The following is a 25,923-nucleotide window of genomic DNA, read 5'->3' on the forward strand; positions in this document are numbered from 1 at the left end:
AAGATTGGGAAAGCTCATTTCAGACATTGTAACATGGAGACTAAAGGAGTGGTTTCTGTCAAAGGTAAAGTAACAGTCAAGTTCTGAATTAATTCAGCGAAGCTTCAGTTCACGTTGTCTGGAGTTGATAGCAGCAAACACAAAGTAGCCGACAGGGCTGGCTGCATTAAAAATACATCTGGATACTCAAAGCTCCTCTAAGGGGGCATAGCAGCCATGAGGTGAAACAGCAGATGCTGATGTTAACCCATTCCTGCTTTTGAAGATAATTTAGCACTAGTGGGGGGAAAAAATCTCAAATATTAACACCTGTGTTTGTCCAGAAAATCTGCATAATATCCTTTCCACTCTGTCCGCTTCCAGAAAGCTGTGCAATGCTGAAGTGGAGAAACATGTTTGTGTAGGCAGTGAAAAGTAAATATTTGCCTGCTGACTGACATTTAGCAGTAACCCTTTAACTTGTAGGCTCCATTAAGGTACGGTTAACATGTGCATCTTTCAACCTCATCCGTAGTGGGTTGGCTAGGTGAAGACTAGTTACACCACTCCATCATATGGGCAGAAAGAGGCTACTGTAGATGTTTGTTAGTTCAATACAAGTTAGCGTTGAAGTACTCTCATAGAAAAGGGACACACAAAAATACTGACATAAAAACTAAATGCCAGGTGGCTGAGTTTTTGTGTTACTTTCATAGCCATCTTAGATTCCAGTACGACTTTCACACAGTTTATAACTGATTTTTGTTTATTTTTCATGTCTGTATTATTAGAGAGTGTATTCTTGATTTGTGTTGAGCTGATAAATATGAGCATAACAAGTGATTCAATTGCCCTAACGATGCAGGTCTCAAGTTCACCCAGGAATGCTGCACCGGTTTGGTTTCTCAATTCTTTTATCAATTCCAGAACTTGTGACTTCATTTGATGGCATGTTCCTGTTTTCATTTCTGTATCGCAGATTTTCTTTTTTGAAATATTTGTGAAAATTATTTGTGGTCAGGTACAGATTAGTAATTCTCAGTTCTTCAGTTTCTTTTTGAGTTAATTTATTAAAATGGACACGTCATGATACACACACAGAGGTGCAGATGGCGCCAGCGTAGATTGTGACCTGTTGGCTTCTTCGTCCTTTGAATCTCCTTGTTAACTGGCAGCCACTTAAGAAGGTGATAAGCAATTCAAAGCATCAAAAGCATCTCTTTAGAGGAAAAGCCCACCCAAAAATGAGATTTTTACATGTTGTTTACCCCATGTAGCCTGTAGTGATGGCTGAGAAAACATTTGGAGAAGTGGAGATAACAAAATTTCTGGGTATTGAAGGAGACCATTACTGGACCACAGCAACCAGTAGAAAAACACCCATGAAGCACTCGCATTACATCGACACATCGCTCATCCCGTCGTGTGCTCACAACCGGCAGGACACAGCCATTTTGTGCTAAAATCTTTTCTTCAGTAAATGTTGTGTCAGAACCGCTTAGCAGCGTTTTAAACATTTCTGAAATGTCCTCACTATCACCAATCATTGGCAGAGTTCAAAGGGTGGCTGGGGGTCTGGCCTGACCCCCCCTCCCCCTATAGATGCACTACGTTACTCAATGAGTGTCACATAAGTTAAATTTTTTTCATCAGTTTTTTTAAAGGTACAATTAATGTAAATACATTAGTAATAAACGAATACAATGCACTGTGGAAGTGGTGCCTCATGGTAAGGCATCTGGGGGTCTCGTCCTGCGCTGGGTTGGCCATGGTTTCCTCCCACAGCACAAAGACATGCAGGTTAAGTGAATTGACTGTGTATATGTATATGTATATGTATATATATATATATATATATATATATATATAAAATTTGTGTGTTCACTCTGTCCAGGGATTGTTCCTTCTGCCCCCATTGCTTGCTGGGATAGGTTCCATCAGCTCCCTGCTCCAGATAAGCAGTTTAGAGAATGGCAGGATCAACAAATACTGTGATCTATCCTATCAAAAGGAACTCAAACTGCACATTGAATATCCTTAAAACAAAGATAAATATTCAGTAAAATTTCAATTACACATTGCTTTACTGTTTGTTTAGTTTGAGAGGTTATTTAAACTTGTCTGTTTTGTATTTTAATCTTTCACATGTCCATTAACTGCTCCTGTCAGCAAAACAAACCATCAGTAGTCAGCATGAGCAACTGAAACAGTAGTGCATACGTGTACATCCTGTACAAAGAGCAGCATGGCAGTCTGAGCAAATCTCAATCACACGTCACACACATCCATACAACAAAATATCTCTCTATTATAAAAGAAAATCTTGAGACGAGACATGCCCTTCTCTCAACCATTTACGGTTAATGACCCACATCCATGGTACTCTCACCTCTCAGTCTTGTGAATGCTTTTGTCAGACACAGTTCCTGCACTCTCAGCTCTTATAAATTTTTATGTTTTCCTCACTTTAACTTCCCAATAATAGAAGATTTATGTCCAAATCGTATTGATGAATTTCATCTCGAAGGGTTATCAACAGAAGAAAGGAGTACACGGGCAATCCTAGCACAGAGAAATGATGAAGTTAAACGAATTAACACAAACATTGTCGATCTGTAACATGGCAAATTGGTTAAATGTGTATCAGTAGACTATGCTGAAACAGTTGGTAGTGATGGTGCGGAAGATGAAAACATCAACTTACAATATCCCGTAGAATATCTACAACCGTTAACACCATCCGGTCTTCCACCGGCCAAATTACTGTTGAAAGCAGGATGTATCGTAATGTTATTGTGTAATTTATGTCTGAGTGATAGGTTATGCAATAGGACAAGATTAGTTGTATTCAAATTTGGTTGAACAATTCTGACGTAAAATTTTAACAGACGACAAGAAAGGTAATATAGTACCTCTTCTGTGGATAACATTAGACACCAAAGGAGATCTTGATGTGCCATTCGTATTAAAACGTTTACAGTTTCCCGTTAGAATAGCTTTTGCAAAGACAATTAACAAATCACAGGGACAAATATTCGAAAAAGTCAGTTTATTTATTAGAAAGAAAGGATACTCACGGGCAGTTATATGTTGCATTGTTGTGATGTAAATCCATACACGGAATCAAAATTCAAAGCGATATTGACGAAAGGTTAATTCAAAACATTGTTTTTACTTAATTTTTACAGTAAAAGTGTAGGTTTAATAAGTATTTGCCTGTTAATTCAAAGCCAAACAGAACAAAAACTTATAATGAATACCTCTGACACAACATGAAACATAATTTACTTTCAATTGATTATGTTTTACAATTTTTTTTATTATGGTTAACAATCTGTTTAAATTGTACATCCGCTTCTCCATATGCAAACGGCAGATCTGTAAAGTGGCTAGCGTGTAGTGCCCGCCCGGGGGTTGGCGAGCGAAGTGAGAAGGGGGCAGAGCCCCCTAGTTTAACAAATAAAAATGAGATATCAGTGGCTTTGATGAAGCGAATAAATCACAGAAAACACTCCCAACTTTCAAATCAGTTAGCTAAGTCCCACCCGAATGTTACACTTTGTGGACATTTTCAAGTTTGTTAAAATGGGAATGTGTCGATTTTGCCACAAGTAAAATATGCAGAATGATTAATAGCAATGAATTACATTTCTATCACTACTCAAAGCCCTTTACATAGACAGTAGGGAGCCACTTCAACCACCCCCAATTCGTAGAGCCCACCTGGATGATGCGACTGCAGCCATTTTTGCTCCAGTAAGCTCACCACACATTAGCTGTTAGGTGATGAAGTTGTCAGAGAGATAGTGAGCCAGTTAGGCACAGGGGATGATTAGGGGGCCAGGAAAACTAGGCTGTGGTGGGCAGTTTAGCCAGGACATCGAGAGACGCCAGACTCTTTACAGAGGATGCCCAGAGATCTTTAACGCCCACAGAGAGTCAGGACCTCATTTGAAGGACTGCGCCGTTTTTACAGCATGGTGTCCCCGTCACTGCACTGGTGTATTGGGGTCCGCATTCAGACCACAGGGTAGGTCTCACCAACACCTCTTTCGGCACCAACTCCAGCTTTTCCAAGAAAGTCGCCCATCCAAATCCTAACAAACTTAAAAAAGCAACATTTTCTGCCATGTAAATGAAATGTCATTAGCGGTAGTTGTGCGCATTTTTGTAATGTTGAAGTCTTAAACGTCTTAAAAGCAAATGAGACTTCCTTCATCTTGTAAATTTATATTATAAACAGCTGACCATCTTTGATATGTGATGTGCATACGGAGCAGTACAGTCGGGACTCTTTAAAACACCAGTCTTTTGTGGTCCATCGGCTGTATATTTATTATTTAAATCTTTATTAATGTGTGCTGGTTTTGGAAAGTTAAGAGTTAAAATGTTTTTATTGCCGTTTGTGAATATTTATAACTACTCAGAAGGGCACAAATTAAGTCAGTTGTGCCCGAGTTGTTTGGACATGAGGTGCCCGCTCCCTGTCTGAGGCGCAGCTCCATACCAGTAGGTGGTCAGATGTCAAAGTGCAAACATCCATTTGTTTCCATCTTTACAAATTCACTTCATGGATTCTCACCTGGACTTTCTTCCTGGAAATCTTGGAACGGTCAGCAGCAAGCATTACGAAGTCTGATCAGAACATTTGTGAAATGGAATGGCCAGGATACCAAAGCAAGTGGAGTCTCCGTGTCCTTGCTAACTTAAGAGGGGGATACTTCAGAGGCCAAGTACAGCAGAAGATTGGACACTTCTACCTTTGAGGTGAGACGCCCCTGTTATGGATGCATCGTGTAAATAGATGTTTACTGTACATTTTAATTGTATGTCGCTTAACATCCTCACATAATAGAGCAAGTCTGACTAGACATTTGAATTTGGCACGTAACATACTGTAAGATTCACGTGCACTAATTCACGTGAGGAAAAAACTAAAACCTTTGTGAGCCAGTGATTTTGTGAAATAAACATAGGACAATCAGAGAGGTTCACGCCAAGGAAACGCAACCATGTGGGATGTAGTTTTTGAATTTGCCTCATTTGTTGTCGTCAGTTCAAAGCCCCGATCCAGTCTGATCCTGTGCATGCAGTGCTCCGATTTTGTTTAACATTTTAGCAAAACATACACGTGTTTTGAGCGTATGACAGAATAACCGACATTTGGATTTTGCAACATGAGTAACGTAAGATTTTTTGACAGTGTTTGCCGTTACCCAGCGTTGGTCACTGTAGACACATATTACGCCTGAAACTTTGCAACTGAAATTTTCAAACTCGACATTAAAATATGTTTTGTAGTCCATCACTACGAACAGTGGCGGCTTGCGTATAGGCACTGTGGAACTGCAGCACCCCCTATTTCCACTTGATACAGTATTATAGATAACATTTAATATAATGAGTCCTTTTTTCTTTAATTCTTTCTTTATACTTGTACAATACATAATTCTTAAGCTTAATGTCAGTAGCCATCCCCCAGTTTATGAGAAAGATACAAAAATCTTTGTATGGAACTGTGCGCATGCGCACATAGGAAGCTGCACGCGGGGCTGCGAGGGAGAGAGAGCGCTGTCACTGTCACTGTCGCTCCCGCAGTGCCGACCCTGGCGTGCTGGTGGAAGGTAGTGTTTTTTTTTTTACTCCGCATGTGTTGTGCTTAAAAACCGTGTACCATATTCTTGAATGTGATAAAGTGTAGAATTAGATTATTATCCTGCTTCCAGCTATTCTATTTGATTCAATTTTTTTTTCGGTTTCTGAATAAATTTTCTTTTTATATATGTTTGTTTCCTTTTACACAATTTTAAAACAAAGGCTAAAAATTTTCTGGAGCAGCACCCCCACTAATTTTTAGCTACGATCCGCCACCGACTACGAACTGCATGGGGTGATAGTAACACGTAAGAAAACGTCATCTTTGGATGGAGTATACCTCTAAGACTAAAAGACGCAAATACTGTAAGTCTTGGGACTCTCAAGACGCGAGTTGCCTGAAATGTCGCAGGAGATCTGATTGGCATCTGATTAAGAAATTGGGTTGGAACAAAAACCTTCAGCTGCTGTGGCCCCCAGGGAATCATACGAGAGCAGAGGCAGCACCCGCTCGTGCCCACTCAGATTCCTGTCTGCCGTTCTGTGCCATGTGCATTCTGCTGATCTCCAACAAAGCACTCCATCGATGTTCATCACACAAGTGGTGTGCAAGTGTGGCCAAACACACAAGAGCAGGTGTTTGCGGGGTAACAGAAGGGCCGGGCAAAGCAAAGGGGGCTGCTGTGGAATACAACACTCCAGTTCTGCTAAATAATAATTTTGTTTTTAGACTGCACTAGGGGGCTTTGCCCCCTGCTAAGTGCTACACGCCATTGTGAAGAGGGGGGCTGAACGCACCCCAAGGAGAATTTTCCTACTTCCATTATCTCTAACCTGCTCTGCATGTGTTTCACGGGACTTGCTTCCAAAGGTTGTAAGCATGACGTGACTTGACCGTCTCGCGGGATGTGAAAGTGTCTCCCTGGCTCTCTTTAAAAGATCACATCTCGTCCCAAGTTTTTTTTTTATAATAGATGAATTTCAATTTATTCTTATGTGTAGTGTAAATGTTTTTCTATGGGGGAAAAAAAAAGTTATTCTCCAATATTTTAAAATAAATATATTTTATTTTTGCCAGATTTCATGATAAAGGTAAACAGTATATGAACATAAAAAGCATCGTTAATGTACAAACAGAGCCAGTGAAAATACATTACAGAGAAAGCAATTATGAAGCAAAATCCCCAACGGAAGGACCGACAACATGAGCTTGGCGACCGTCCCTGCGAAAGTCGACATTTCTGTTGAGTCTTGTGCCCGTCGTTGATTGTTGAAATGCTGCAGTCCACTTCATTTTGCTGGCTGCCTTGGGGGGTCTTGACAGCCCGAGTGTCGAGGGGCACGAGTCCACAACAAGTGTCGTGTGATGAATCGTTGGGTCGGCCAAATGCGTCCGTTTTGAGACACGGGCGGGAGAAACATTGCAACACTCAGAAGTGTTTCGCCTTTGAGGCTATCATTACCGCTGTGAAGAGAGTGGATACGCTCGGAGGGATTTATATTTTTTAGGATAACCCCCCAACCTCTCTTCGAAAGGACCATCAGAAGAATGCTGATGACGGAGGAGGCTCCAGGGCCAGGAGCGGTGCAGGTGCCTGAACTGGGAGGCGTGTATAAAACAGATGGAGAAGATATAAAATAGACTTCACGTCCTAATTACGCCAGAGGTTTCTTTGTAACCCAAATGTTGCAGGCCTTAATAAAGCCCATTTTATACCTCAATTCTTTGTCTTAAACGTAAATGTATTTAAGACAATTGAAAAGCACCACAAATCCAAAATAAAACTAAACTTTAACCATACAATGGTATGTACAATGTATGCCAACGAGAAGCAGAGGACTGACCCACTTACCGAGCTCTGAACCCATCATGCGATGAATTTACATCATGGAACCCTGAAGACTTGAAACACTTACTTCGGCATTTTTACCAACAGAGTAATTGTTTTTTTGTTTTTTTATATTATTCAAGGGCAGAGTTTGAAGTCCAAACTGCTTAAGAGCTTAATAAGAATGATATACAAATCATTGGTCCTTTCAGGCCATAGTGTTTTCATATATAGATATATGTTTTTTTTTATATATATTTATATATATATAAAATCCAAAGAAGAAACAAAGACCAAGCATCAGTGAAGACGCTTCGAGCCTCGTCTTTTCCTGCATTTTGGAAAGGAATGTCTTCAGTCCTTTGATAGTCCTATTGCTTCGAGGCGCTCTGCCGTATCGAGTCTTTGCCCTCCGACACAGGCGACGAGCTGCCACTCTTCTGTTCTTTTTTGCTGGACTCCTGAGCCGCCGTCTGGGTGTCTTGGCCTTCCGAGTTTTCCAGCATCTCTTGGATAAGCGGTGGCATCGAACCCGGGATTTCCAGTTTGAGTGTGATGACGCGCTCAGCTCCTATAAAGAAAAGAGAAAGAGGGAAGACAATTTCAGGCTAAATCCTTCCATGGCCGTACTTAAACACTTCTGCTTTTAGCGTGCACGGTAATCTGAGTCCATCCACGATAAATCACAGACTGATATCAGTCTAGCGGCAAAAATCTAAGAGCACAAGCGTCATCTGCGTCAGCGGTTAGAAACGTCGGCAGTGGCTGCAGGTTTTTGTTCCAACCAAACACTTACTGCATTACTCGAGCTCTGTTTTCATTGTCTCGCTTTTGAGATTCCCCACCCTTAATTGCTTATTTTAGTCTTAAACGGCTGCATTCACTGGGTTGTTGTCAGGTTATATAGCGCCCTGATGTGTGGAGTACAAGTCACAGGAGGTTCTGCTCAAGCTTTATAACGCACTGGTGAGGCCTCATCTGGAGTACTGGGTGCAGTTTTGGTCTCCAGGCTACAAAAAGGACATAGCAGCACTAGAAAAGGTCCAGAGAAGAGCGACTCGGCTCAATCCAGGGCTACAGGGGTGGAATTATGAAAAGCGATTAATAGAGCTGAGCCTTTACAGTTTAAACAAAAGAAGATTAACAGGTGACACAGTTGAAGTGTTTAAAATTATGAAGGGAATTAGTACAGTGGAACGAGATGGTTACAGTGGTGCCTCGTACTTCGAACAATTCTAACTTTGAACTCTAAATTCGAGAAAAAATTGATGTGGAGTTCAAATGAGGCTTCTATGTTGGAACAGCAAGCGCAATGAAAAAATGCAGCAACAGACGGCGCCCACTCAGCGAGCGTAAACGTCGTCTGTTGTGCGTCCAAGTCGTCTCTCGCTCTCACTGTGAAAGCATCTCTTACGTTACGCGTTTGTGTTTTCAGTGCTTTTTATTTTTTTGCATTATTTTCAGTATGTTTAGTTCTATATAACCCCTTTCTAATAACCATGGCATTCAAGAAGAGCGTGCAAGCAACGCAGTCTAAGAGGGAGATTGCAATATCAACGACTGAGGTGAAAAGGAACTTCTAAACAGAAACTTTCTGTTCCTCTCCAGCAGTCACACGGGACATCAGCACTCCTCACTAAGGCACAGTAAATGCAGTTTACATGGAATTTATTTTAATTTATTATTTAGGGAATTTAATTGTGTAATTTTCACCTTAAATTGTGTGTATTTGCTGTTTATATTTGTGGAAATGGATATTGTTTAGGGTCTGAGAGTTCACGCGGTCTCCTGAAATGAATGAAGTTCGAAGTATGAGGCACCATCATATTTTAAAATGAGTTCATCAAGAACACGGGGACACAGTTGGAAACTTGTTAAGGGTAAAGTTCACACAAACATTAGGAAGGTTCTCTTTACACAGAGAACCACAGACATTTGGAATAAGAGACAGTAGGACATTAGGGGCTTTCAAAACTCGACTTGATGTTAGTTTAGAACAGCGGTTCTCAAACTGTGGGGAGCAAGTAACAAAAAAGGGGCGCAAATGTTGCCATATGTGGCGTAATTTCGCTATTCGTACGGAAATTTTAAACTTGTAGCAGTGTATCGGCAGCAAAAAATATAGGAATAAATTTTATTAGTGTTTCAAAAAAACAGGGCGGCGCGATTAAAACTGTTATGAAAACTCGGGTCGCAAATACTTAAAGGTTTAGGAACGCTGGTTTAGAAGAAGGACGTGGACAGGACTGGCGAGTTTTGTGAGGCTGAATGGCCTGTTCTTGTTGTCGATTGTTCCTACTGTATGTTGTTAATGTCTTCTTATTAGCAGTACGATGCAAATGACAAAGGAACCAGCAGTTCTCCACCTAACTTGTCTCCATTTCCACCTTGTGTGTGTTCATCGTGAACTGTCAGGTTTAATCAAATATTTGGCAGGAGACTGAAGAGAACAAAAGAGAAGGTCTGACAATGACTCCACCATTTTAGGCTTCAGATCATTTGGATGGATATCCATAGAAAGGAAACTAAATCTACAAAGTAAGAATGACCTGACATGGCAGACTTGAAACACTTCCAAGCCAATAAAAATGGTTATGAAGAACGATTGGTTTCTAATTAAGCAACTGGGTTGGAACCAAAACCCACAGCCACTGCAGCCCTCCCAGACCGACATGGTGGCAATGCAGTCCGCCATACCTGTGACGTCACTCGTGTCATACTCGCTAGAGGGTGTTGTTCTCAACTCACCCATTCCAAGGCATTTGTTAAGTGTATTAATGAAATGCATTGCTTTTTTCATTCCAACAGATGACGCATACAACTGATATTAAAACCTAATGAAGGAAATTTTAAATAGAAAGAAATGAAAGGAAATTAAAAAAAAAGGCTGATAGAGGAAATACTAAGCCCATTGGAGCCTGCTGACTGTCACACATTGGGAAGTGGCCAATGACTGGTGATGAGTGAACCCCCACTAGCTCAGCAAAAATTGGGGGAATGTTTGGGAATTTTGGTGAAATCCATTGAAGTCTATGGATAAGAAGACCCTGAACTAGTTTTGAGTGGATTACAATGGTGCAGTGGTCTTTTAAATGTCCCCGAGGGTTAAAGAAGCATCTGCCAACTATGCTGGATGCTGGACTGATTATTGTGACCAAAAATGCGACCACAACTGTGAAGCAGCAGTGTGCCACCCTGCCTCCCTGAGATAAATTCCATGTCCTTTATCTCTCTCTTCATCTCCTGTCACTACGACTACAGGACGACTGGCATCATATTGTGGTTTTGGGTGAGTCCTGTTTCAATCTGCTGTGCCATGATGGACAGATCTGTGTATGAAGGCACTGTGGTGAACATTCTTAAGGAGGCTTGCATTTTGCAGTACCATACAGTCCTCATACTGTATGCTCTGCTGGTATCTCGAGATGATGGAGGCTTATCTGCAGACATTCCCTGGTGCCATGTTCTAACAGAAAAATGCTTGAACACATGTAACATGAAACAACCTGCCATTCCAGGATGATCACTTAGTGCCGCTTCTTCCCTGGCCCACATGACTACGTCTGAGACATGGACGGAGGATGACACCAACGGTTACCACAAATGAACTTTGGGCACAAATGAAGGCTGTATGGCACGCTATTTCCTCACACACACAGACCAGACCATGAACAAGATTGTGACCAACCATGGAGGATACACCAAATGCTGCACTACTAATGTACAACAGGTATCATACAAAATGTGCCATATAAGAATCGCTGTGATAGCTCATGTCTTTCTTGGTTGACCATGCACATGTGACGCATATAAGCCACAATTTCAAGAAATTCATAGGAAATTTCTAAAAGAACAGAAAGGCACCATTAGTGTTTCAAAGGCGGGATGGTCCACTACAGTCAATGTTGTGTGTTTAGCTGACGTCTTCATCCAAGGTGACTTACGAGATCAGGGTACAATGGGTTAGGTGACTTGCTCAGGGTCACCCAGTGACTTGAAGAAAGGAAATTAGTCATCAAGCACAGCACACCGTCTTACTGCACTGATGGTCTTCTCGTGAGAAGTTCACTTGGGCGCCACCTCCATTGGTTACTTGGAGCTTCTGGACACAAACCTAGGTGGCTAGATTCAGAGAGCAGAGCACAGTCGTTTTAGCCAGTCGGGCCCCTCTTTCTAGTGCCCAATCGTCTTCTTATCGCCCTGCGCTCTCCCTACTTCAGCCTCGCTACATTCATCACTCCTCATCTGACCAAATCCGGCACAGGCTCTTCAAGTCACCAGTGAGAAGTTTGCTTGGGCAGCGCCCCTCGTAGATGTGCACCCTCACACAGAGCTGTGCCAACTGGATTCAACACAGCCATCTCACCCTGTCGAGCTGAAGGAGAGTCCTCTTCTCATTCTAGTGACCAATCGGGCTTCACATCTATGAGGACGTCTCCTTTTCACAGAGGACTTGGTCCATTTCCTCTTTGGCACACTCGGATGTAATTGTTTTATGGCTCCAGTGATTCCTTGAGAGACTCCATGACACCCTTTTTGGTTGGTAGTCTGCAGGTCAGGACCACACGATCTGGAAACTTGACCACCAATGTCTTAAAATTACAGTCTGACCCCAAAATGTCAGCCAAAAAGACGAGAATGTTTCAAAGGCAGAGTGTCGCGGTCAGCTGATGGTGTTTTACCAGTTGAATTTCAAGTGTCGTGTTGATTGAACCGCTTCATTAAATAAACGGATTTGTCGCATTAATCTCTGCTTTGTGCTTTCGCGGAGCAAATCCATTAAAGCTCACAGTGGCAGCAGGCCATTTTACACTTTAACTGTTCAGTTTATGGAATTGCTACTTATTTAATTGTTACTTATTCGGTTAAAGTGTTAGATTTCCTGTAGTGACTTTCTAACAAAAAAGTTACCACACAGAGCGCCTGGGTCTTCGATGAATTAACGGCTTTATGGTGACACATAGGATGGAGTGGTGACTCTGAGGCTAAGGGTCTGCGCTGGTATCCAGAAGGTTGCCGGTTCGAATCCCCATCACTACCTAAAGAGATCCTACTCTGCCGGGCCCTTGAGCAAGACCCTTAACCTGTAATTGCTCCAGGGGTGCTGTACAATGGCTGACCCTGCGCTCTGACCCCAAGGGGTATTCGAAAACTAACAAATTCCTAATACAAGAAATTGTATAAGGTGAAATAAAGAACAAAAAGTGTTCCGACCCCTTTACCTTTTTCACATTTTGATATGTTGTAGTCTTGTGCTAAAATCATTGATTTTTTTCCCTCATTGACCAACACTCAATGCTCCAGAGTGACAAAGCGAAAAACAATATTTTAGAAATATTTGCAAATTTCTGAAAAATAAAAAAACGAAATATCACATTGGCACAAGTATTCAGACCCTTTGCTATGGCACAGGATAAATCTGGCCATTCTATTGATCATCACTGAGATGTTTCTACACCCTGCTTGGTTTCCACCTGTGGCCAGTTTAAGGCCACACACCTGTCTGTAGAAAGTCGCATAGCTCAGCTAAAACCAAGCCATAAGGTCAATGGAATTTCCAGCAGAGCTTAGAGATAGGATTGTGTCAAGAGACAGATAAGGAGAGGCTGGAAGGACCTTCTTCACCATTGACGGTCCTCAAGAGCACAGTGGCCTTCATAATTCTTATATGGAAGAACTCTGGAACAACCATGACTCTTTCTAGAGCTGGCCACCTGGTCAAACTGAGTGATCAGGGGAGAGGAGAACTTGATAACTCTGGTGGAGCACCGGAGAACATTCTGTGGAGGCAACACTCCCACCGATTTGGGCTTTATGACAAAGTGGTCAATCAGAAGCCTCTCCTCATGTAAAAGTCACCTGAAGGACTCTGAGACTTTGTGAAAGAAGATTCTCTTGTCTGATGAAACCCAGATTAGTGTCATGTCTGGAGGAAACCTAGCACCGCTCATCACCGACGCCTTACCAGTCCAGTGGTGAAGCGTGGCAATGGTGGCATTACGTTGTGGGGTTGTTATTCAGCGGCAGGGACTGGGAGACTAGACGGGGTTGAGGGAAAGCAGAGCAGGCCAAAGTACAGAGATATGCTTAAAGAAAGCCTCAGCCAGGGCCGAAGTTACGGGACAACGATCCCAAGTACAAAGGAGTGGCTTTGGGACAACTCTGGGAATGTGCCAACCAAAACTCACAGCCAACTGAACATCTCTGAAGAGGCCTGAAAATCGATGGCCTCCATCCCAGCCGACAGAGCTTGAGAGGACCTACAGAGAAGAATCCCCCAATCCAGGTGTGTGGAGCTTGTCATGTCAAACCCAAGAAGACTCCAGGCTGTCATCGCTGCCAAAGGGGCTTCAACTAAGTACCGAGTAAGGGGTCTGAACACTTGCGTTTATGTGACATTCTAGTTCTTAATTTTTAATAAATTTGCAAAAATTTTGAAAATCCCATTTTCGCATTGCCATTCTGGTGTATTAAAATGTAAAGTAAAGGATTTTAGCAGAAGCCCAACATGTGAGAAAAGTAAAGGGGTCTGAAAACGTTCTGGAGGCATCGAGTATATGCAGAGCTGTGAGAAAGTATTTGCCCCTGTGTCACATTTTCTGTTTTATCAGACTGTCAGTCAAAACCTAAGGTGAAACAAAACGAATCCTTCATTTAATTTAATTACTGAAGTCAAGTTACGTAACACCACAGCCTTGGACTCTGGAATGGGTTACCCCATCTTAAGCTGCTTATTGCAGAGCCAGTGTTTCCTGTCGTTGTTGACTGGGGTCTCACGGTGTTGTGGTGAGCTGCTTTATGCAGAATGGCGTCTGAGAGTTTGGGATGTAAACCACTCACTCACTGAGGTACAGCTCGGGTTCAGATCTTAATTTTACCAAAGCTCTTCCAGAACTCAAACACCTGCTCTGATGTAAACTTGCTTGTGGGCTTCTCCATATCAGACTAGGCGGGTTCAGAAAAGGAATGAACGCGAGAATAATTGCTTGCAGTGAGTGGGGCTTGAAGTCCACCCGTTGCTTTGGTTGAATGATTCATCGCAAGGAGGGTGGACTTGTCCTTTGGCACGTGTGTGTAACTGTAAACACCTGGGCTTTTCATTTAGAAACACAGCCAGCCATCTCTAGTGAGCGTGAATCATCTCAATGAAGCCAAAACAAAAAAAAAGAAGATGTGCACATGACTTGTGGGCGGCAGAAAGAGCTGAAGAAGAAATAGAAGGCTGGGAACCTTTGACCCTCAGGTGGGCCGTGACAGATGACCTCATACCTTTTGCACTAATGCTGCGCAGGTCTGTGATTTTCATTAAAATCTTTGGAAACATATGCGGCTTGCTAGGGCGTCGCTTTCTGATGTAAATCTTCAACGCCTCCAGAAGCGGCTCCTGCAGTTTGTCCACTTTTGAGGGTTCCTCCAGGTCTTGTCTATCTGGAATGCAGAAAATGAGACACATATGTCAATGGCTGCCATGACACCGCAGAATATGAAATCATCACATCTGGCATGCAGAGTTGTGTTGAACAGCATCACATGTTCATCTCCAAATGAAGTTAACGTCGCGGCCGTAATAAGTAAAAACAGGTAGTGGGTGATCTTGGAGGTGGGGCTGGGGTTGGCGGGAGGGGAGAGAGATTAGGAGCACACGCTGATACGCCGCATTGCCGCACCCACCACATGACAAACCACCTCAGGATCCCAGATTAGGACCCGAGGGCAGCCATGCAGCGGGTGACACCTCAGCACCACACAAGTTCAGAAGGAATGGAGCAGTGTGAAGTTGTGATGGTGGCTGGAGTGCTGGCTTTTCCCTGCAGGTTGGAGGGCCTCCATGCAGGCCTGGATGCAGATTAACGTCATACCCAGGACGGAGCAATTGCGGGTTAAGGACCTCGCTCGAATAGAGTCTCTTTAGGCGTTTATGGGATTCGAACCTGCAACCTTCCGATTGCCAGTGCAGATCCCGAGACTCAGAGCCACCACCCCATTGACAGGGGGTTCGGGGGACGGTACAGAGATATTGCTGCAGGACTCAAGAGGTCCCACCAATGGCGGTGTTTGATAAAATGTGTGTAACTGAGCAAATTATTATTATCAATATGTCTTGAGATACTTAATTGTCAAATTTGGTTTTATCTTAACAATAATGAAACGTAAAAGTGACTGCCATGTCATTCAATACGTCACAATGGCTCTCGATGTTCAGTCCTGAGGACCCCCCTGTGTCCTCGGGGTTTCGTTCCAACCTCAATCCGTCTGTCATTGTCACCTTTGACTGATCTCATTGTTTAATTAGCTGACCCGATTTTTCCTTTTGTTTTGTATTTAGAAAACTGTTGCGAGTGTCAGATGTACACTTAGTGGAAATGAAGACATTTCTGTACGTTTTCTGGATCTTTAAATGCCTATTGAGTTTAGTCGTTTTTGATTTCCATTTTCTGTGGAGTTTGCTTTTTTAATTGTATTTGAATGCAGAGAGTTAATGTTGAGCAGAGCAGACACCCATGCAGATAACAGTAAAAGGGGCAGCTGCTTCAATGTTACCCACCTGTGTGCGTATTAGAAAATAAAGAAAAAGTAGCAAATAAATAACCGGAGCATTAAAACATAAAAAAAGACAAACGATCGAACTCTTACCCCTTAACACAAATTTCTGCTTCTTTCAGTAAGCCAGTTGGTAATTTCCGGAGGGTTGTACAAAATACAGAAAATGGAAAATAACAACCTACTTAATTAAGGAGAAGAAAAACGTGCAGGCACAGGGGGGCCAGAGGACTGAGCACTGAGGACCACTCACTGTCCTAAACAACGTTGTGAAGAGGCCACCAAACGGCAGTTTTTCACCTTGGGTTTGCCTTTTCACTCACAGTTCCAGTAGGTGGCAGCATTGAAGCACATTAAGAGTCAGCCGCACACCGGAGCGCCTCTCATCTACTTGTCTGAGGAGTAAAGCCACATAATGAAGGCGTCACTTTCTGCTGCCAATGCTAAGGAGAAGCCATGTGAAATATAAACTGATGGATACCAAGGAGCTTCCAAAGAGAGCTGTGTACTTGAATGGGAACAACTCGTCCAGCAGATTTTGTGTCTCAGAGGGACTGTTGGACTTTGAAGTTGCTTGACGGAGTTTAAGGCTGCCTTAGGGTGGAACTGTCTATTAAATAACAAATAATATTAATAGCAATGATAGTAACACTTGAAGAAAAGCCTTCAGTGCGAGTCCAGAGGCTCCTGTCCTCTCCGGAGCAAGTCAGGAAGTTCATTAGCAGCTTCTCCGGCGTCCGCGTCAGGCTGAGTCCACCAGCAACGATACCCATGTGCCTGAGGCCAGCTGGTACGTCTAATAATTGTGCATTCATGGATTTGATTTGTCCTCACAACATTAACTCTTATGGTGGTCTTCCAACTATGTTAGTGGTGTTTGAAATTCCTTTACACTCGGAAATGGATGATTTTGTTTTTCTAAACATTATTAGTCAGCCTTGTCTTCATATGGCATACAATGCAATGCAAGCTTCAACTCTGGGGGTGAGGTGCCAGTCCACCACAGTGCACCCTCAGGCACAATGCCCACTACAGCCACTCTCAATCCACCTCAGATAAAAATCATTGAGACGGGTGAGGAAGGTGGGAGTATCTGAATTAAAATGAGCAAATTCAACACCGAGGGCAACCGGGCCTTAGCTCAGAGGGTTTCTTGGAGTTGTGAGGCAGCAGTAACGACAATTATTGAGTCGTGTGAGCCGATGGTCTTCCTTCTTTGCTTACTTACAGAGGAAGGACACCCTGGGGTCCTGCACTGTAATAAAAATGAAGAAACAGGCACCATACCCAAGTCATGGCACAAACAGTACGGAAATAGCGATAAGGACTACATCAGATTAAGTAGAATATTTTGCTATTAAATAAAATTTAGTTTATTTAGAAAGGTGTATGTTGGATAAACATGCAAGTAAGAATTTCACTGGACTCTCTATTGGTGCGACTACTACTACCACCCTTTAAATGTGCCAACTGCAGAAACTGCCACCTGCTGCATGGTATCGTCACCCTGGGGCTCCAAGTAGGTAGAGTTGGTCCAAGTCCACTGTTAAAATAACAGTTCGATAATGGCACTGTGTGTTTCTTTACCAGGTTGTGTCGTTGCTCAAAGAACGGCTTCATTCTGGGTAGAGTTCTTTGAATTTGAAGTTGATTCTTTGGGCTTGGAAGAACTTACTAATATGTTAAAAAACCTGAAATCTTTAATATATGGGAGGCTGCAGGACACTAACAGATTAAGAAAAGCTGGACGTTGCTTGTGTTTTTGGACGTATGCAGCAAGACTCATTTTAGAATCATGAGCCATTGGTATTTTACGAATCTGTTACCATCTAGCCATAGTTATTCACTGACTGGAGCCAATTACTCATCTAAATGAATAAATGGCTCTTTCTGGAACCTTCATGTGGATGGGTCTTTTGGAAACCCAAAATGCTTCTCTTATGGCGTCACCCTGGAGAACCGCTTTGGCACCTTTAGTTTTAAGAGTGTAGGTGGAGTTGATTCTAATGGGACCAACAGTGTCTACCTGCAGACCCGGGTTGTGGGTGGGTTACACGACTCAAATAATGGCAAGTAAACTCCAGGGTGGAGGCTCAGGGCTGCAGAGATACCAGACTCGAAACTGCAATGTGTCTTCAGTCACAAGGGGACAGCACTTCTAGTGGCCTTGACACCTTTACTCCACCAACATGGATTATTTTTATATTGATTTCTTACTCCTGGTTGTTTGCAGTGATGACTGAGAAAACATTTAATCTCATGTTTCAATGGAGAATGGAGAAAAAGCTTCAGGGGTAATGTGACTTAAACAACAGCCAACAACATGAAAACATTCATGGAAAAAAAACTAAATTACAGTGGAACCTCGGTTTGTTCCGGTAACCTGCTCGCAGTCCAAAGCACTCGTATATCAAAGTGAATTTCCCCAAAAGAAATAATGGAAACTCCGATGATTCGTTCCACAACCCAAAACTATTCATATAAAAATGATTAATACAAAATATAAAGTAAAAATACATAAAACAAATTAACCTGCACTTTACCTTTGAAAAGAATCATGGCTGGTGTGAGTGAGTTTCTAAACTCTTGTGGGATTCCACCCAACGGGACGACACGCGGAAGAGCGTCCCAAAGCAATCACAGTCTCCCAGCACTGTAGCAGTTCGCTGTAAAAGCGAATCCGAAAAGATCGCGGACATGCTATAAGCGCCTGCCGTCGATGGGTGCTACAAGGAACAAGGAACATTATAAATGTGCAGGGCACCGTACTACTTGGCCACGACCCTGCCAGACTGCTGTGTCTGTGTATAGGAGAGCGGCAGATCCCGCTACAATAAATAACTGCGCTGTTGCTGTTTCAAGCTGAATAAAGCTGGTGTTGCTAAAGTACTGAGACTCAGCTTCGTGTTTTGGGGTGCAAGATGGGGACTCGCACATCACAGCAAACACACACACACAGAGTTACACACAGAGTCACAATGCTGTAGTAAACAGTATATGCTCATACAGATGTTGACTATATGAGTGAGGCACGCCGACTCAGACGGAGAATAGGAGACGATTGCCCACAATCCCGCAGTGAGAGAGAGAGAGAAGAACCATCAGCTCAGTTGTGATCACATGATGCTCAGCAGACAAAGCGTATACATACTACCCGTATTGCAAGATCTCGCTCGTTTATCAAGTCAAAATTTATTAAAAATTTTAGCTCGTCTTGCAAAACACTCGTAAACCAAGTTATTCGCAAACCGAGGTTCCACTGTACTCACATTGTGTAATCCAAGAATGGATAATGCAGTTGTGACGATACTACACATGTGAGCAGAGACATGTTTAGAAGTGAGTACGAAGTGCTGCTTAGTCAGCCCCGTCCCTCAAGTCACCAACAAGAATGCACCACAATCGACAGTAACATCGTTGTATGTTTTTATATCTAGTCCCTCACTGGAATTAAATAAACTTGTGAAACATAAAAATTTGTAATTATTAACAACAGAAATTATTTAAACAAACTTAGCATTTTATCCATAAAATGTAACACTATCAGTGTGTTAATGTATTTCATGAAGAAAATGAAATAATCTCAAGCATTAATCTTAGTATCATAACAACAGTTTGAGAACGTCTCTTTAGCCGGCACAAGAGGAACCCCGTCTAGTGACACCAGGATTCCTATTATCGTTGACCTAAATTTCTCACTGGTGGGACTAACATTATATTTTTTACTGTTAAATATACATTCATTAAAAAACATTTTAGAAGTCCAGTCATACTAATGTAAACAGCATTTTTTTTGCACACCTAGGCTGAATGGTTATTGTTAACACTAATTTAAATCCACTTACAAATGATGGAGAAGATAAACTGACTACTGTTTGTACATTCGTTGAGCAGCCAGCTCATGACCACTGCCGGCCCCTGACGCACTGCAGCCTCACCGTCTCTGGGATTGAGCGGCTGCACCAGACTAGCCTGCCAGCGTCAGTGCTTACCTCTGTGTGCAGCCAGTTCAAGTGCAGTTGGCTCGGTGATTTCATCCATGGTGTCAGTGGCATCTTGTACATATTGTTCCAGTAGTTTTTTAAAATAGTTTTTACAGTTCATTAGCGGTGTGTAAAATGATCAGTGTTGCAGTAATTGTGATGCTCTTTGCATGAAAAAAAAATGTGTTCTATTAAAATTTCACTTTTTCTTTGTGAATTGTGACGTTTACTTAAAGTGCAGCAAAAAAGTATTTAGTCCAGGGGTGCATTAACTCCCAAGTATGTGGCAGTTTAAGGGTTAATGCGTAAGACATACCAGCACAGCACAAGGCACAAACAGCCAAATAATATCTGGTATAATTTTGACCAGCACAGCATTATACAACAGCAAACTAGTGTTTTGCCATTCCTTGCAATTTGTGTATGCATATCTGATACACAGGTGCGTTTCCAGTCTCCGAATACACGAGTGTATCTGTCCTCAACTAGGTGATTACAAAATGTCAAAATCGCATCTTTCGATATCCCGTATCCCACCTACTCACTGCTATCTGTTGTACCAATGAGCTGCAAAGCTGCATGCCTTACCAACTCTAACAGAATTTGCAAACTTTAATACCAATTGAGTTGGTGGCACATCGATATCAGACAAATCCGTGAGGTGCCCGATCCTTCAGTGTTTGGCGGCTGGGTGGTCATAGATTTCCCAGCACACTCAGTAATAGTGTTGGTAGTGCAGCTATCATTAAAGTGATCACAGCTAACCACTGGGGCATCACCAACATTTTCAGTGCTTCTGCTTTCTTTCTTTCAGCAATAAGTTTGCTTGTCGAGACATCGCTCACATTTCCCTACAATAAGATATCGCCCAATAATAATAATAATAATTCATTACATTTATATAGATAGCGCTTTTCTCAGTACTCAAAGCGCTATCCACACAGGGAGGAACCGGGAAGCGAACCCACAATCTTCCACAGTCTCCTTACTGCAAAGCAGCAGCACTACCACTGTGCCATCTATAGTCGGTTCCCAATGCAATTTGCCAGCACACCGGAGCCGAATATATTCAGTGATGGACTCCTTCTGAATGCCTCATTTCAATGATTTCTACAAAGCAATTCAGTGCAGCTCATCTAGAGTCCTATTTTGAAATTCTAAGCTACAAGTTGGGCCAAAGAGGAAAGTGGGTGGGCTTAGGAGTCTAATACGGCTCCGTACCTGCTTAATTGGGTCAGGGAGCACGGCGATTACAAAGAATTTAACACAAATAACTTATTTATGATGGGGTTTGAGAAACACTTAGAGATTAACAATCAATCTTAAAATTGAGTTTACGATATTTTTAGGATTAAAATACTTTTAGGAAACACAGTCCTGATTTTTTAAATGAGACTTGAAATGTAATCAGTTTAAATTGGAAATAAAGAAGACGGCAATGGGACATTCAAAGCAAATAATTATTATCCTTCCAGACAATAAAATAATATAAAATAAATGGACATACAAAAAAAAACAAATAAAAGTAAAGAGTGAATGGTGTGAATATCTGAAAGGTTTTAGAACATTTTTTTCTGTAACAGTTTACTTTACAGTGGTAAACGATTCATTTTTAATTTCAATTATGCAGTTTTAATAATTAGCCTTCTGCACAGTTCTTGAAATGAAACCTAAATAAGATCGATTTAAAACAAGGCAAGAGTGGGACTCAAACCACAGTAACACTGACTCCATAAACCAACACTAAGATTGTCCTTTCTGACTATTTAAAGTTCAATTATCTTATTTTTAAGATTGGATATTTCCGGGCCTTAGGGTCATGAGATTGATTCATTAGTGAAAACTCTTTTTCTGCAAGTTTTCTGTAAATAGGAAATAATTTCTTACCGGTCAGTCATCGAGTCAATCAGGGACATAACTTGATTAGCGTCTGACAAGCAAGCAGAACATTACAATTTCATTTATTCTACTTCAGTATATAATGATCTCTTTAACTTTACCACTGACAAACGTCACCACGGTGTAGTTCATTCTGACTTTGAAAGTTTGCAGTAATAACCGAATGTTTCTTCATTTTGCTAATGTAAAATGTAATGTACTGTGAGGGCACTGAGCTGTCACAGAATGGCTGGCTACAAGAAAATGGCTATTTGGCATTCAAGCAGATACAATAAAATTGCATGACACTCATGAACAGCATGTGGCACCAGGGATGATGCCATCTCAGAATTCTTCTACTCCCTGATATGCTCTACCTTGGTCATCAAACATAATATTCAAATCAATCTTTTCTCACTTGCTTTCTAAATCTTCTTCCTCCATCAACTCGGAAATCAATTCTGTTATGGCTTAGTGGACTTGTTGTTTCAATTGATTGCTTCTGCCCCACTGTGTCTTATATTCTGTTGTTGATTTAAAGGCCCTTGAGGAGTCGGCATGGTGGTGAAGTGCTTAGCACTACTGCCTCATGGCTTTAAATCCACGGCCATGTTGATGTCTCCTCCTGTCTGTATGGCTGTTTGTTTTGGTACTGCAGTTTTCTTCTCACATTCCAAAGTCACATGTGTTAGGTTATCTGGTGACTTTAAATTACTGTAGTTCTGTGCCTGCCAGTGTGTGTGTGTGAGTGGTAGGGTAGCTGGATGGCACACTATCCTCCATCCTGCGTAACCTCTGGCCGGATGTTGGCCTCCTTTTGGAGGTTGGGCAAGACTTTGTGAACTGAATCTGGCATTCAGAATTAACTGTGTGATGGCATAAATGAACACCAGTGCTGCATGCAGGGAATGTCTTAGCCTTTTTGTGCTTAGACTCTGCCACAGACGTTCTAAGTAAATTAAAGGAGTGGATGAATGAGAACTACTTGTCTTTAAATACATATAAAACAGAGATGTTAATTGTTGGAGGGAATGACAGTGATCACAACAATATTTTGTCATCATTTAACTCAGTTGGAATCCCCATTAATTTTACTGAATCAGCCCACAATCTAGGAGTTATCTTTGACTCTAGCATGTCATTTAAAGCGCATATTACAAAGTTGTCTAAATCATGTTTCTTCCATCTTAAAAATGTTAGAAAGTTAAGGCGCTTTCTAAATAAACAGGATTCTGAGAAATTAATTCATGTTTTTATTTCTAGTAGGATTGACTACTGCAATGCGATGTTCACTGGATGTTCAAACTGTTCTTTATACAGCCTCCACTTAATCCAAAATGCGGCTGCAAGAATTATTACAAGAACAAGAAAATACGAACACATAACTCCAGTTCTTAAATCCTCATACTGGCTCCTGGTTAAGTTTAGGGCAGATTTCAAAATCCTTTTAACATATAAAGCATTAAATGGCCAAGGTCCGGCTTACTTATCTGAATTTATCATGACTTACAAACCAGAGCGCACATTAAGATCTCAAGATGCCGGTCTGGTTATGATTCCAAGGATTAATAAAATAACAATGGGAGGTCGAGCTTTTAGTTACAGGGCCCCTAAACTGTGGAATGGTCTGCCTGCTACTATAAGAGATGCCCCTTCGGTCTCAGCTTTTAAATCCCGGCTGAAGACTCACTACTTCAGTTTAGCATATCCTGACTAGAGCTGCTGATTAACTGTACATACTGCATCTCTGTTGTTAGTCATTAGCACTAAAACATAAGTAACATGATAGTTAGAATTGGACACTAACCCTCACCTATTCTGTTTCTCTTCTCGGTACTCAAATGTGGCACTTGGTGCCACGGCCCACCTGCAAGTTGTTTTGCCTGCCTAAGGTAAAGTCATCCCTGATGGAGGATCACAGGAATTGTGGGAAAGAGGGGTCCTTTCATCGGATTGGCTGGCCCAGCACTGTTTTAGCTGTGGAATGGCCAAATGGGGGAGGCAGCTTGAAGGATGAGGTCTCCAGGACTCTAAACAAATCCAAATCTTCTTATGTGTTATTTATTTACTGTTAAATTCTGCTACATACTTCTAAAATTTTTATTTTTATACTGTATTGAGGATTTGTTCTGTTCTGTGTATTGTATTGTATTGACCCCCTTCTTTTTGACACCCACTGCATGCCCAACCTACCTGGAAAGGGGTCTCTCTTTGAACTGCCTTTCCCAAGGTTTCTTCCATTTTTTTCCCTACAAGGTTTTTTTGGGAGTTTTTCCTTGTCTTCTTAGAGGGTCAAGGCTGGGGGGCTGTCAAGAGGCAGGGCCTGATAAAGCCCATTGCAGCACTTCTTGTGTGATTTTGGGCTATACAATAATAAATTGTATTGTATTATATTGTAAGACATTGTATATTAATTATAGAGATTAGTTGATTTGTCTCCAAGCAGATAAGGCTACAAATTGTGAATTTCCCCTTGGGATTAATAAAGTATCTATCTATCTATCTATCTATCTATCTATCTATCTATCTATCTATCTATCTATCTATCTATCTATCTATCTATCTATCTATCTATCTATCTATCTATCTATCTATCTATCTATCTATCTATCTATCTATCTATCTATCTATCTATCTATCTATCTATCTATCTATCTATCTATCTAAGCTGAAGTGAGCTGTGAAGAGTGGTTGACTTTTTTGTTCTTGATTGAATCATCTACTTGTTGTGATCTGCCAGCTGCCACAAAGCTTCAATTGACATGCATGCCAAAACGTGACAAAGTTCACTTGAACCAAGAGGTTGGCATACTTGCCGATAGTGATTGCAGAGATGAGATGATGCTAGCAGCTGTACTGGGTCATTGCTGGTGTACAGTATGCTGACAACGGGTTCCATGAGCTCTACTCTTATGGTGCAAGATAATTGATGATGGATAGCCACAGAGGAACATTATCTGAAGCTGTTTAGTAAATCTGAGATATCTTTCACAAACCTAAAGAAGGTGAGTGCCTGTATCTTCTCCATTCCAAACATCAATGCTGACACAGAAGTTTTTTTTTTTTTTTAAATTAACATCAGCTTAGAGAAATGAGAGAAACTGACTGCAAGTGAACTTAGAGAAAGCAGAGCTCCAAATCTGTAACAATTCCTCTGAAAAGTGTCCGGCCATGAGCAAACAATTCCTGGCAAACACAAAATTCTCAGAGACGGTAAGAAAAGGGCAAAAATACAAAAAGTAGGCATCCATACCCCAAAGGTATATATATATATATATATATCAGTGCGGCTTTGACATCATGGACCATAAGGTGCATACTAATTCAGTGTGAGCTGGCACACTCAATAAAACTGAATAAAAAAGAATTCAAGTGACGGTGAGATACGAAGAAGGCAGATTCACCAGCGTTTGTGTGTCAGCTTTTATCCCTCCAGATCAGAGAATTTCCAGTTCCATTGTCTGAAAACACCACTCACATCTACAGTTACTCACAGTTTCAGATAAAAAGTAACCACGTCAGATCTGGGGCGAGGATGGGTGTTGTATCGTGATCGTGACTGAGAGAATAAAAGTGAAAAAAAAAACACTAACTTTTACAAGTGCTATAAATGTACACCATCTGTTACAGACACAAATCAAATGTATGTTTTTATGGTATAATATTAACAATAAGAGCAGCTCACTACTCAAAATGGTAAATTTTGCCGGGGAGCCAGTTTTGAACTCATGACCTCCGGATTGTAAGTCCGCGGATCTTACTGCTACACCACAGAAGCTGTCGTATTAGACTTGCACCTTTTGTGAATGTGTTTATTTGATATTTGGCCATCACCCTTCACACATTATACAGTTCATGTCTACATTTTGTTATTTATTACTAAAACATGAAAAACGTTTCTGTTTTAACGATGTGTTTACACAGATTGTTGTAGACACAAAACACACATCAAATTATTTCTCCTTACAATTCTGGGTAGTTCACTCCCAGATAGTCAATCAAGGCAGGAACTGGGAGAACTTCATGCCTGTTCTGAGGCGTTCGGTGGGGATGGTATAGCAGGCTGCTTGGGCTTATCGACACATTTAGAAGACAAAAGACGTTGACGGAGAGGTGGG

At 41.6% G+C, this 25,923-nt stretch overlaps 1 protein-coding gene across 9 annotated transcripts in view; it reads right to left on the reverse strand.

Moving 5' to 3' along the window:
* Positions 1 to 6,619: 6,619 nt before the first annotated feature.
* Positions 6,620 to 25,923, reverse strand: part of LOC114664168 (retinoic acid receptor beta) — a 572,516-nt gene continuing 553,212 nt past the window's right edge. For all 9 annotated transcript variants that reach the window (XM_051936144.1, XM_028818157.2, XM_051936142.1 and 6 more), the window contains 2 exons: positions 14,673 to 14,831; positions 6,620 to 7,974 (listed from right to left, as the gene is read on the reverse strand). In XM_051936144.1, coding sequence (XP_051792104.1) covers positions 7,775 to 7,974; positions 14,673 to 14,831 — 359 coding nt within the window. In that variant the 3' untranslated portion in view covers positions 6,620 to 7,774. The remainder of the gene's footprint in view (positions 7,975 to 14,672; positions 14,832 to 25,923) is intronic.

The sequence above is a fragment of the Erpetoichthys calabaricus genome, chromosome 13 (assembly GCF_900747795.2).
Source record: "Erpetoichthys calabaricus chromosome 13, fErpCal1.3, whole genome shotgun sequence".
NCBI lineage: Eukaryota > Metazoa > Chordata > Cladistia > Polypteriformes > Polypteridae > Erpetoichthys > Erpetoichthys calabaricus.